The sequence below is a fragment of the Leuciscus leuciscus genome (assembly GCF_965113295.1).
Source record: "Leuciscus leuciscus genome assembly, chromosome: 4".
Taxonomy (NCBI): Eukaryota; Metazoa; Chordata; class Actinopteri; order Cypriniformes; family Leuciscidae; genus Leuciscus; species Leuciscus leuciscus.
Window position 1 is genome coordinate 24,307,942 of NC_138728.1, and position 14,537 is coordinate 24,322,478.

The window sequence follows — 14,537 nt, forward strand, 5'->3', positions numbered from 1 at the left end:
TATTTAACATTTTATTTAACATTTTATTCCTTGTTTTTTATTTTATTTCATTTCATTTTATTTATTTATTTTTAAAACATGTTATTTAACATTTTAATATTCATTACTGTTCTGTTGGCATGATTGTAAAATAAAAACAAATTGGCAAGTGATTGCTTTTTGACTTTTACCTTCATATAACACTATTTCATAAGTACACCGCAACAATATAACATTTGTATATAAACAGATAATTTGTACATTTTGTTATTCTTGTGATAGACATTTTCAGCATATTAGTTACCATTTAATGGGTTGCATCTTTGTTCATTACAAATAACAGATTTGCAAGTTTCTTATTTGAATGTAACCTAAAAAAAACACTTAATCGGATCAATAGTAATACAACAACTACTAAATAATAACACTGTTCCATTGGTAATTATATTTTTTATGAAAGAATATCAAAAAACACAACAAACAAATTATATATGTATGTTTTATTAACACTGGAACAGTATGCATTCAAAAAAAATAGCTTATTTACTTTAACTTTATTACAACAATATTTTATCAGTACACTGCAACACTATAACATTTGTATATAAAAATATAATTTGTACATCTTGTGACAGACATTTTTCAGCCTATTAGTTACTATTTAATGGGTTGCATCTTTGTTTATTGCATAATAATGCAAATAACATTATTTTTTCATGAAAGAATATCAATAAAACACAACAAACAAATTACATATGCATATGTTATTAACACTGGAACAGTATGCATTCAAAAAAATGCTTATTTAATTAAAAAATAAATATTACAAAAAGTTGGCTTTAGCTGGATTCGAACCCCGGTCTCGGTGAGCACCTGCAATAGAAAACAGTGTAATATAAATGCGTGATTTTCCCACACGAAGAAACCGGAAGATGTATCATAAGACCTCTGCTAAGGAAGACATATCTCTGAACGTCACATTTCACCCTTTCTTTTCTTCATTTTTTCTTTCTCTTCTTCCCCTTCTCTTTTTCTTCCTTCCCCCTTTTCTTCCCTTCTTCCCCACCTTTGTTGGACTATTGTTCCCCAGCTTGAACGCAGCGCCTTAGACCGCTCGGCCATCCTGACGTGACGGCTGAGGGTGAGCAGTGCTGTTGGAGCTGCACCGAATGGCAGATGATCTAGAAGCTAGTGCTTCACCGCTCACAACTCGTCACAGCACATGCCTCGTTGGCGCAGTTAGGCAGCGCGTCAGTCTCATAATCTGAAGGTCGTGATTTCGAGCCTCACACGGGGCAGGCTGGTGCTTTTTTGATACACGGGAGAGCGTGTAAATAAAAGAGCTGCTTTCTGTATTCCCTTTTGTGCGTTTGTTCATTTCTTCATATGCAATGTAATTGAAATCCAGTGTTTCTGTGGGACTAATGTTGAACAAAGGCAGTAATAGTATTACTCTCCTATTCATGCAATATGTGTCAGTGTTGTTGCAATGTTTTGTTAAGGCTAATACAATTCTTTCATTCTAATGACATGTCTTGTCAATGCTAATGTAATGTTTTACATGACATTCCTTGAATCTTATGCCATGACACTCCACCCCATGCCCCAATACCCATGACATTTCATTCCAAGAAATTTCCAAGAATCCTTGCCATGAAATTCTACTGCCTCCCCAAAACTTCAGTCCATGACATCACTTCAGTCAAACTCCACGAATCACATTGCATCCCCCACCCCAAGAAACAAAAACACGAATAGCCTTTCATAAACAAGTTCTTCTTCCGGCAAACATCACAACAACGGCAGTCCATGGGATTCCGTTGAACTCCATTCTATAAACATGTCCAATTTCATGAAATGTCACGACTTGACATTCCAAGAAAATTGCACGAAAATGCCATGGAATCCCATACATTGCACTAAAGTGTTACTTTAAAGTCCATGTAATGCAGGTCAGTGTTACCGTAATGTTTGGTTCATTCTAGCGTGAACTGAAACGCAGTGCTTGGTCAACACTAATGCATTTCTGGGTAAACTTGCCAGAGGGTTAAAGACTCTAGCTTGAGCCCGCAGCCAAAGGTTGGGTTTGTCAGAAGTGGGATTCGAACCCACGCCTCCAGGGGAGACTGCGAACTGAACGCAGCGCCTTAGACCGCTCGGCCATCCTGACGTGACGGCTGAGGGTGAGCAGTGCTTTTGGAGCTGCACCGAATGGCAGATGATCTAGAAGCTAGTGCTTCACCGCTCACAACTCGTCACAGCACATGCCTCGTTGGCGCAGTTAGGAAGCGCGTCAGTCTCATAATCTGAAGGTCGTGAGTTCGAGCCTCACACGGGGCAGGCTGGTGCTTTTTTGATACACGGGAGAGCGTGTAAATAAAAGAGCTGCTTTCTGTATTCCCTTTTGTGCGTTTGTTCATTTCTTCATATGCAATGTAATTGAAATCCAGTGTTTCTGTGGGACTAATGTTGAACAAAGGCAGTAATAGTATTACTCTCCTATTCATGCAATATGTGTCAGTGTTGTTGCAATGTTTTGTTAAGGCTAATACAATTCTTTCATTCTAATGACATGTCTTGTCAATGCTAATGTAATGTTTTACATGACATTCCTTGAATCTTATGCCATGACACTCCACCCCATGCCCCAATACCCATGACATTTCATTCCAAGAAATTTCCAAGAATCCTTGCCATGAAATTCTACTGCCTCCCCAAAACTTCAGTCCATGACATCACTTCAGTCAAACTCCACGAATCACATTGCATCCCCCACCCCAAGAAACAAAAACACGAATAGCCTTTCATAAACAAGTTCTTCTTCCGGCAAACATCACAACAACGGCAGTCCATGGGATTCCGTTGAACTCCATTCTATAAACATGTCCAATTTCATGAAATGTCACGACTTGACATTCCAAGAAAATTGCACGAAAATGCCATCGAATCCCATACATTGCACTAAAGTGTTACTTGAAAGTCCATATAATGCAGGTCAGTGTTACCGTAATGTTTGGTTCATTCTAGCGTGAACTGAAACGCAGTGCTTGGTCAACACTAATGCATTTCTGGGTAAACTTGCCAGAGGGTTAAAGACTCTAGCTTGAGCCCGCAGCCAAAGGTTGGGTTTGTCAGAAGTGGGATTCAAACCCAGACCTCCAGGGGAGACTGCGACCTGAACGCAGCGCCTTAGACCGCTCGGCCATCCTGACGTGACGGCTGAGGGTGAGCAGTGCTTTTGGAGCTGCACCGAATGGCAGATGATCTAGAAGCTAGTGCTTCACCGCTCACAACTCGTCACAGCACATGCCTCGTTGGCGCAGTTAGGCAGCGCGTCAGTCTCATAATCTGAAGGTCGTGAGTTCGAGCCTCACACGGGGCAGGCTGGTGCTTTTTTGATACACGGGAGAGCGTGTAAATAAAAGAGCTGCTTTCTGTATTCCCTTTTGTGCGTTTGTTCATTTCTTCATATGCAATGTAATTGAAATCCAGTGTTTCTGTGGGACTAATGTTGAACAAAGGCAGTAATAGTATTACTCTCCTATTCATGCAATATGTGTCAGTGTTGTTGCAATGTTTTGTTAAGGCTAATACAATTCTTTCATTCTAATGACATGTCTTGTCAATGCTAATGTAATGTTTTACATGACATTCCTTGAATCTTATGCCATGACACTCCACCCCATGCCCCAATACCCATGACATTTCATTCCAAGAAATTTCCAAGAATCCTTGCCATGAAATTCTACTGCCTCCCCAAAACTTCAGTCCATGACATCACTTCAGTCAAACTCCACGAATCACATTGCATCCCCCACCCCAAGAAACAAAAACACGAATAGCCTTTCATAAACAAGTTCTTCTTCCGGCAAACATCACAACAACGGCAGTCCATGGGATTCCGTTGAACTCCATTCTATAAACATGTCCAATTTCATGAAATGTCACGACTTGACATTCCAAGAAAATTGCACGAAAATGCCATGGAATCCCATACATTGCACTAAAGTGTTACTTTAAAGTCCATGTAATGCAGGTCAGTGTTACCGTAATGTTTGGTTCATTCTAGCGTGAACTGAAACGCAGTGCTTGGTCAACACTAATGCATTTCTGGGTAAACTTGCCAGAGGGTTAAAGACTCTAGCTTGAGCCCGCAGCCAAAGGTTGGGTTTGTCAGAAGTGGGATTCGAACCCACGCCTCCAGGGGAGACTGCGACCTGAACGCAGCGCCTTAGACCGCTCGGCCATCCTGACGTGACGGCTGAGGGTGAGCAGTGCTGTTGGAGCTGCACCGAATGGCAGATGATCTAGAAGCTAGTGCTTCACCGCTCACAACTCGTCACAGCACATGCCTCGTTGGCGCAGTTAGGCAGCGCGTCAGTCTCATAATCTGAAGGTCGTGAGTTCGAGCCTCACACGGGGCAGGCTGGTGCTTTTTTGATACACGGGAGAGCGTGTAAATAAAAGAGCTGCTTTCTGTATTCCCTTTTGTGCGTTTGTTCATTTCTTCATATGCAATGTAATTGAAATCCAGCGTTTCTGTGGGACTAATGTTGAACAAAGGCAGTAATAGTATTACTCTCCTATTCATGCAATATGTGTCAGTGTTGTTGCAATGTTTTGTTAAGGCTAATACAATTCTTTCATTCTAATGACATGTCTTGTCAATGCTAATGTAATGTTTTACATGACATTCCTTGAATCTTATGCCACGACACTCCACCCCATGCCCCAATACCCATGACATTTCATTCCAAGAAATTTCCAAGAATCCTTGCCATGAAATTCTACTGCCTCCCCAAAACTTCAGTCCATGACATCACTTCAGTCAAACTCCACGAATCACATTGCATCCCCCACCCCAAGAAACAAAAACACGAATAGCCTTTCATAAACAAGTTCTTCTTCCGGCAAACATCACAACAACGGCAGTCCATGGGATTCCGTTGAACTCCATTCTATAAACATGTCCAATTTCATGAAATGTCACGACTTGACATTCCAAGAAAATTGCACGAAAATGCCATCAAATCCCATACATTGCACTAAAGTGTTACTTTAAAGTCCATGTAATGCAGGTCAGTGTTACCGTAATGTTTGGTTCATTCTAGCGTGAACTGAAACGCAGTGCTTGGTCAACACTAATGCATTTCTGGGTAAACTTGCCAGAGGGTTAAAGACTCTAGCTTGAGCCCGCAGCCAAAGGTTGGGTTTGTCAGAAGTGGGATTCGAACCCACGCCTCCAGGGGAGACTGCGACCTGAACCGCTCGGCCATCCTGACGTGACGGTTGAGGGTGAGCAGTGCTGTTGGAGCTGCACCGAATGGCAGATGATCTAGAAGCTAGTGCTTCACCGCTCACAACTCGTCACAGCACATGCCTCGTTGGCGCAGTTAGGCAGCGCGTCAGTCTCATATTCTGAAGGTCGTGAGTTCGAGCCTCACACGGGGCAGGCTGGTGCTTTTTTGATACACGGGAGAGCGTGTAAATAAAAGAGCTGCTTTCTGTATTTCCTTTTGTGCGTTTGTTCATTTCTTCATATGCAATGTAATTGAAATCCAGCATTTCTGTGGGACTAATGTTGAACAAAGGCAGTAATAGTATTACTCTCCTATTCATGCAATATGTGTCAGTGTTGTTGCAATGTTTTGTTAAGGCTAATACAATTCTTTCATTCTAATGACATGTCTTGTCAATGCTAATGTAATGTTTTACATGACATTCCTTGAATCTTATGCCACGACACTCCACCCCATGCCCCAATACCCATGACATTTCATTCCAAGAAATTTCCAAGAATCCTTGCCATGAAATTCTACTGCCTCCCCAAAACTTCAGTCCATGACATCACTTCAGTCAAACTCCACGAATCACATTGCATCCCCCACCCCAAGAAACAAAAACACGAATAGCCTTTCATAAACAAGTTCTTCTTCCGGCAAACATCACAACAACGGCAGTCCATGGGATTCCGTTGAACTCCATTCTATAAACATGTCCAATTTCATGAAATGTCACGACTTGACATTCCAAGAAAATTGCACGAAAATGCCACCGAATCCCATACATTGGACTAAAGTGTTACTTTAAAGTCCATGTAATGCAGGTCAGTGTTACCGTAATGTTTGGTTCATAAACTTGCCAGAGGGTTAAAGACTCTAGCTTGAGCCCGCAGCCAAAGGTTGGGTTTGTCAGAAGTGGGATTCGAACCCACGCCTCCAGGGGAGACTGCGACCTGAACGCCAGCTGCCGAAGGATAGTCCGACAATATGGGGCTAATGTTGAACAATGTTGAACGCCACAGCCAATCACGTCGAAGCACTATAACATTTGCAGCCAATCAGAGAGCCAAATTCTTAACATTTTCTTATCATTTTCAACATTTGACCAATCAGAGTACAATATTTTCTTATCATTTTCAACATTTGACCAATCAGAGTACAAGGAAATGTCGACGGCACGTTTACGCTTATCACCACTAGGTGAATAGCCAAGTGTCAATCAAGTTGCCGAACTGAGCCGAAGGTGTACGAAGTAATGACATAATCCTCAGGGGTGTGTCAGAGGTCAAAAAGACGTCGAGCATCACTGTCACGGAGGTCAGGCAGCGTCATTTTAACGGCGGACCGCGAAAAATATTTTGCTGTAACCTTTACTGTATTTTCGGACAACAGGTAAGAACGCATAATGTAATATGTCGTGTGTGCTTTCTTTTTAAGAAATCATTTTTATTAATACAAGTTTTGTCCAAAATGATTTAACCTAGCCCCCGTGTCTGGCAAATGTCAAAAAATGCCAAAAATGTCTGGCAAAAAATCCCATAAAGCCATGTCGGATGCTGACTGGATTTCAAGGCTAAAAAAGTTTGCCAGCACAGGAGTTTGGCCGTCAAATGAAGGTAACAGGCCAGCTCCTCGACAGAAAAAGTGGCATGACGTGTATCAAAAGGTGAGTGTGCTTTTGTCACCTTTGCATGACATAATAAGTAAGGAATAGCCTAATTGATGACGGGCCTTTGAATTATTAGAAAAATAATGCTCACCCGAGGTTATTTAATGAATTTTATTCATTTATTTATTCCTTCATTTTAAATAATTCAATGATTCATGTAAAAATTCTAATTCTAATCATTCAAGTCAATGTGATTATTATTTATAGATATTTATGTAGATAATGTTGCAGGCATTTGAGATTTATGTTAGTCTATAAAAAAAAAAAAAAAAACTACATTAAAGACATTTTTTTTTGCACTGGGAGATTCAGAGATTTGAGAGAGTGGGGGTGGGGATGTTGAGTGAATGGATGGTTTGAAGGTGTGAGATGTTCCCCTCGTTTCTCTTTTTAAAGGAGGATACAAACTTTACTCTCTCTTTCTCTCTAATTTCACAGTTTGTATCTCCCCTTCAAAGAACATGAATAAAAATAAATATGACACACGTCCTGGAAAATGACAATAAATAAATTTGCCATTCATTCTGATAAGTTAGAAATGCATGTATTCTATATTAAATGTATCATAATGTTTACAGATTGAAAGATGTCCGATGCAGTCTCGCGGCCAGACGACCTTGCTCGGAGTGGTCCCCAAGTGCATGTGTGGTTTTCACACTCAAAAGGTAATAATGTGAAGATGTAACTTGTATTTTTTTTAAAATAATTTACTGAACAAATTCTTCTCTTTCAAAAATGATTGTATCCTATGTATTTTTGTGGTTGTCTTAAGCAGGCCACAGCCTCTAGTGGACAAGCACCAAGGGTTGTGGAACAACAGTCTGCCGCTACTGGACCAGTACTAGAGGTCATGGAGCAGAGTCAGCATCAGCTCCCACCCCAGCCCACTTCATCTGCATCGAAAATAATACCAAGTTTGTCAAAGGTAATAACATTTTTTCATGCATGAATTATGATACCCTCAGTCAGGATTTTTTTCCTATGTGTTTTTATTGTTCTTAGGGCATGAAAAACAAGAATTGATTTTTATTTTATTTTTTTACAAATTTTTCAAAGAGATCTTCAGATGTCCACTTGAGTGGACAGCATGCGGTTGGTTTAAACTGAAGATATACTGTATTAAATATAAGACAATAATCAAACAGATAAAGTATGTGAATTTAACAATCTAATCAATGCAATTATATCAAATAATGTGAAAACTATAAAATATATACAAAAAATATAAATGCAAAATATTGCAATGGCTTCATACAACTTCATACAAGTTGCACTTTGCGTATCTTTGTTATCAGAACATGAGGACGTGATTCCATCAGAATTTTCTACAGCCTGTCAAGGTACAACTGTGGAAACCACTCAGATGCTCCCTCCAGTGCACCAGAGTATGGAGATTTACCCTTATTAGCTGATAATTCTGATTATGTTCAAGATGGACATGCACATTTCTATCATAGCCCTCCTCTGAGAAAACCTAGCGATACGTTTTTTCAATCTCATCTGAAATGATCAGTGTTGGGGGTAACGCATTACAAGTAACATGCATAACGCATTCAGATTACTTTTTTGATGTTACAAGTAAAGTAATGTGTTACAAGTAACATGCATTACCTAATCAGATTACTTTTTGATCTAACAAGTAATTAACTACAAGTAATATGCATTACCTAATCAGATTACTTTTTGATGTAACGAGTAAAGAAACGCATTACAAGTAACATGCATTACCTAATCAGATTACTTTTTGATGTAACGAGTAAAGAAACGCATTACAAGTAACATGCATTACGTAATCAGATTACTTTTTGATGTTATGAGTAAAAAAACACATTACAATAACGCACATTACATAATCAGATTACTTTTTGATGTTATGAGAAAGGAAACGCATTACAAGTAACATGCATTATGTAATCAGATTACTTTTTGATGTTATGAGTAAAAAATGCATTACAATAACATGCATTATAAAATCAGATTACTTTTTGATCTAACAAGTAAAGTAATGCATTACAAGTGTCATACATTATGTAATCACATGACTTTTTTCGATGTCAATGAAAATTACATTCTAATAATACAAATACATTTATTTACAGTAGAAAAAGTCAATGCATATTAAGTTTTTAAGTTTTAAATTTCAAAAACAATATTCACATTATAATTATGAATTGTATCTGAAATATAGCCATTGCATGCATGACGTCCACTACAGTGGACATGTGATTAATCAGAGTTTTCTCTCAATCTAAAATCAAAACTTGGAAAATTTTACTGTGATATGACTCATTAGATATTGCTTTATGCTGCAATATTTTTTTTACCTACAAGAGTCTCCTAGGATAGAAGGAATGGGTGGATATTCTGGAGCAACTTGGCATGTCTGACTGACCCTTGGCCATCTTGGTTTGGAGGGGGAAAAAATCGAAACACAAAGGCTTGCCACTTGATTGCAATTTATAGGATGATGCACCAGGGTCCAATGAAGAGATTGATGTGCAACTTTGCCATAAAAACCCGTGCAAATTCAAGAAAATGCTTTTTTAATAGCTGTCCACTGTAGTGACCACTATGCGTGAAAGGGTTAAAAAGAACTGTAATTTCAATATACGTTTTAAAGTATAAAGGTTTAAGTTCAGTGGAAATGGCTCGTATGTTTTTACACCTACCTGCCAGCTGTCACACCTTGTACAGGGGCGACCGTCTCAGGTGGGTTTAGTCACATGATCAAGTAAAATGGTGAAAGAACAATGTAACCTATGTGATCTCTCTTTCTTCTCTGGGCTCTGCTCTCGTATTCTCCTCTTCCTCTCTAATTGGGCTCTGCCATTATTGGTTAAAGGACACTCACGTCCGTCATGGCATCTCTCTTGATCTTTTTCAACTGGCTATTGAAGCTACGTCTTTCATTCTGTATCTCTCAGGTAATATTCCACTTATGCACATTTAATTATACACATATTATTAATTAAGTCATCATGCATCTGTTTTGTAGCCATTTCAAGTGTAACCTTCATTACTGTTAATAAACGCTTTCTCTTACAAACTATGTGCAAACTAGTTTTGATTTTAAGTCATTTTTAAAGGTTCCTGTTGAATTACAATATACTCACATTCTAGCAATACCTTACCACACATTTTTCTATTCTAACTGTGCTTATTTCAGTCTGTATAAATAGCAGAGGGTGGTAATACACAGAAACAAATTAAGACAAAGAATGAAAGCAGTTCCTTTAGTTATACAATGAAATATAGGAAGAATAGATATTTTCTCATTTACTAATTTTACATTTTTATATATTTTTTGCCAATGTGCTGTTACGTTAAATTTGTCTTTTCGTTGAATTTGTTTTGCCCTTTTTTAGTTTGCCAAGCCACGATTTGGTGGGTCCCACATATCTGCTGCAAAGCCAAATCTGAGTGTGGCTAGGAGACCATCTCAGGTTGTTGACCAGCCCAGCACAGCAGTGTCCAGCGCCCCTACACCAAGCACCTCTGTCTCTGTAAGAACTGTTAGTACTGGCATAATGATTTAGATATAGATTTTATATACACTACTGTCAAAAGTTGGTGGGGTCAGTATTTGTTTATAAAGAAATTGATACTGTAATGAAGCAATGATGCATTAAATTCATTTGAAAACAGATTCAAATAAGCAGCGATCTTAAATTGCAATTATTTCCCACTATTACTGTTTTAGACTGTATTTTAATTATATTTCAAAAACAATATTACTGAACCTAGACATTTGAACAGTGTTGTATAATTCCATCTAGGATTAGTTAAAATTTCTCTTGTTATAGATGCAACATGTATTATATTTCATTGCTTGATTGTACAGGCACAAGACCCTGGAGTTCCAGCCTCTGTCTCCAGAACCACTGCAGATGTGACCAGTCCTGCAGACTCCTGCACTATTGTCTCGGTAAGTAATTAAAATTTGTATTGGTCTAAAATAATTGAATTTGCATATTAACTGTCACAACTCCATAGAGTCACACAAAATAGTGCTAGCAGCTGACACAATTCTGAAACCTTTTGGAACAAATGTATACATTTTATTCTATTACCTTAAGTATGTATTTGACATCCAATATTTTCTATTTTATATGAGGGTAGTCCTGGATAGATAAAGCGCTAATTAAATAAATGACCTGCTAGACTAAATGTTTTGTCTTTTTCCTTCACAGACTGCTCCTTCGGGGGCAATATTGCAAGCTGCATCTGCAGTTCGACTGCATCGTTTGTGGTCGGAGACCTTGCCACTAGAGGATCACAGGTGGATTGCCAGCAGGCTTTTTAAAACGGGGCCCAAGGGAAAACCAGAGCTTCAAGACAACCTACAGCTCTGGTATTACCCACCACAGCCAGCACTTATATACAATCAGGCTCCAGCTCCAGACAGATTTTTTTGCCATGCTCTGTTGCTGTGGATGCCGTACAAGCTGTGGAAGGTCAAGGTTCTCTGTCCCAATTCTGCCTGTGGGCAGCATCAGCTGACAGGAGGCGGTCTGCACAAAAGGGCACGGCAGGTTTTGGACATCGATAGGATGTACAACATGGTCACAGAAACCCTCATCTGTACCAAGTGTAAAGCCTCGCATGTGTCCTGGAGTCAGACTGTCCTGCAACAGCTGGATCTGGGCCATCGCTCTGAGTTTCGGGTCATCCTCACGCGGAAGTAAGTACACTTTCATTCCACATCCAGTTGATAGCCCAATATCACATATGTTTGCAAATACTTTACAAATCAAATATGTAAAATATATGAATGTGTGAATTTTGCTTTTCCTAAGGTATGCCTGTGATATGAGAGTCATTCGGCTCCTGCGTGAGCGTGGTCTAGGCAACAGTCCCACACGGGTCATTAAACAGCTGCGTGAGAACCACAGCGAGGAGTGGCTCCAGCGTCTGGCCCGGTACACCACCCAATGTGTGGACTTCCTCAAAGGACCCGGGGTGTCGCAAATAAAGTTCCAGGAACCCCCAGAGCCTACAGTGGTGCCGAGCTGCAAGTGGCTGCTCACCGTCTACAGCCAAGACATCCTGACAAGGCTGGATGAAATCCATGCAAGGATAACATCCACGTATGGTTCAGTCTTGAAGATGGATTCCACTAAAAAGGTTAGCAGGGAATTTTTGTTAATTTATGCTGTTTACTGTTATATCATTATCAGAGCATGCGTATCATATTCTACATGGTGTGATGTTTCATTACATTGCATGCTTCCTGTCATCTCCTGCAGATCACTAAGAAGCTGGCTGGGACGGCAAGGGGAACAGGACTCTGGCTTACCTCTGTTGGCAATGAGTTTGGTCAGGTACTCATAAGTGTGCTGACAGCGCAGGAAGGAGCGGGACTGGACATGATGGTAGATGGTCTGGTGAAAAGGTACCAGCAGGCTAGTGTGGATCCACCTGCTGTTTTGTACGTGGACTGTGGCTGCTGCACTGATGTGGGTGAGACCAAGCTCAAAACCAGATTCAGAGGTTGGCCTGATCTGATGATTCGCTTGGACATCTGGCATTTTATGCGCAGGATTGCCATGGGGTGTACAACTGACGCCCATCAGCTGTATCCCATCTTCATGTCACGGCTGTCAGCGTGCATTTTTGAGTGGGATGCGGCTGATGTTTCTTTGCTTCGCAAAGCAAAGAGAGAGCTGTTAGTATCCCAGGGTTGGCCTGTGCTGTCAGATGAAGATGTCATCAAGCATCTTACCAGGGAGGAGCTGGCACTCCATTGCCGGAGGAGGACCTATGGAGAGGAGACTACCATCCTTCTCCTTGAGCGGCTGCTTACAGAGCTCCTGAGCAGCAAGGGCAAAGACTCCCTGGGTGTTCCTCTCCTGGACCGAGAAAGGATGGAGCACATCTGGAATGTCCAGAAGAAGCATGTGAAATGCATTCAAGACCCCCCTGGTGTTGTGCTCTATACAGAGACGGGGAGCTTATCCAAGGGAGGCGTGCTTCTGAAGACATACAGATGTGCCAGAGGCTCCACTTCTCTTGAGTCCTTTCATTTACACCTTAACCGTTTCATCCCAGGTATGTCTTTGTCACACACACACACACACACACACACACACACACACACACACACACACACACACACACACTGTGCATGTGTAAAGAAAGAGCATTAAGTGTCTTTGTGTGTTTCTTTAACACCCCCTAAACACTGTTGTCTATTTACAGGGACCAGTGCGAACAGTCTGAACTTTCAGATTTATCTGCTGGAGGGTCTACACCGGTGGAACCAGGACCGGGAGGCGGCTTCCCTGTCAGCGGAGCCATCAGCTTTGCGCAGCTACACTGGAGAACTTGTTCACTGTGTAAACAGTAATTATGAAAAGCTGTTTGGCAGGAAAGTGGTCCCCACGTTTTGTCCCCCTGCAAGGACAAACCGGTGAGAAATGTTTTTTTTTGTTTGTTTATCAACTTGCAATTTCTGTGTAACCTTCGTCTATATGTCAGATTTAAACCTATAGTCGACTGTATCATAATTGATATGCAAGTTTCTAAAGGCCTCTAAATTATCAACATGATCAAAACTTTTCTGGAAACATGCCCTCTGTTGTCTGATTTATAGTCCATATTTTAGCTAGTAAAAGTCTTTTAGTATAATTGTAAAAGTGTCCACCTTCAGCATGTGCTTCACGTTTCCTTTCACTGTGAAACCTTTACTGATTTTTATAAAGTAATTGTAAGAATAACTTTTATATTGTTAGTAATATTTAATGACTAGTCACTAGACTGAAGCAGCTTAGGTTCACTTGATTAGAAAATCATGTTACATGTAAATATCAAAATGATCATCAGACTTTTCTCTCAATCATTATTGTATTGCATTTCATTTAATGTTTTGCCCCCATAATTAAAGGTTTTGGGACTCTGAATATTTTTTTTTTTCTCCTCGATGATGAGCTCTATATTCTCACACTATATGAGCTACTACAAAAACCTAATGTATCAAATATGAAACACAACATTGTATTTAATTTCTGTTTGTTTGTTGTTTTTATTTCAGGTGAGCTCATTGGAGTGCAGTATCTGTTCCAGCAGACTGGTCAGGCACTGCAGGACATGAACCCAGACTCTGAGCAGACAGCAGAGCTCATTGAGGACCTCAGTGTGGAGGAGCGAGAGGAAGATGAGGGCTTCTGTGACATCAGCGAGGATCACACAATAACAGATCCGGAGGCTGTTCTGTCACCACACTCTTCCACACTGACACCGGGTTCTTCCACCCTGGTCACCAGCAGTGCCACATCTGTACCGGTCTCCACATCTCCTTCACTGGTCCCTGACCCCACACAAGGCCTCACACTGTCTCCTTCATCACCTGGACCCTCAGGGACTGCTGTCACACCTGTTCCCTCTGAAACATCTGTTTCAACTCTCCCCTCAGAGCCGGAGGATGCTGGTCAGGATGATGATGAAGAGACGGTAAATACCACTGCTGTCTTTCAGATTAGCTAGAATAATTAGCAAATGGTCCAGGGAATCCCCATGGTCCAGGGAATACAACTGATACAGCCACTGTTACAGCCAACAGCTGTACAGGGCACCCGCTTACCCGCTGCACCAGCTGCCAATCCAGACGC

General features: G+C 40.6%; 1 protein-coding gene across 2 annotated transcripts; it reads left to right on the plus strand.

Moving 5' to 3' along the window:
- Positions 1–7,290: 7,290 nt before the first annotated feature.
- Positions 7,291–14,080, plus strand: LOC309497169 (uncharacterized protein). Of its 2 annotated transcripts, none has more exons than XM_082167393.1 (9): positions 7,291–7,595; positions 7,703–7,855; positions 10,296–10,433; positions 10,772–10,855; positions 11,121–11,611; positions 11,727–12,054; positions 12,177–12,978; positions 13,129–13,339; positions 13,961–14,080. In XM_082167393.1, the coding sequence occupies exons 1-9, from the start codon at positions 7,524–7,526 to the stop codon at positions 13,962–13,964; spliced, it is 2,283 nt and encodes a 760-aa protein (XP_082023519.1). In that variant the 5' UTR covers positions 7,291–7,523; the 3' UTR covers positions 13,965–14,080. The 2 variants fall into 2 exon arrangements, with proteins under 2 accessions (XP_082023519.1, XP_082023520.1); XM_082167394.1 differs by having other exon boundaries at positions 7,706–7,855.
- The last annotated feature ends 457 nt before the right edge of the window (positions 14,081–14,537 follow it).

What these genes read in the sequence shown, in the direction of transcription:
- LOC309497169 (XM_082167393.1), top strand. Translation starts at nt 7,524, where the DNA reads ATGCAGTCTCGCGGCCAGACGACCTTGCTCGGAGTGGTCCCCAAGTGC. An exon ending in TAATACCAAGTTTGTCAAAG is followed by an intron (nt 7,856 to 10,295) that starts GTAATAACATTT and finishes GCCCTTTTTTAG; the next exon opens with TTTGCCAAGCCACGATTTGG. An exon ending in CACCAAGCACCTCTGTCTCT is followed by an intron (nt 10,434 to 10,771) that starts GTAAGAACTGTT and finishes TTGATTGTACAG; the next exon opens with GCACAAGACCCTGGAGTTCC.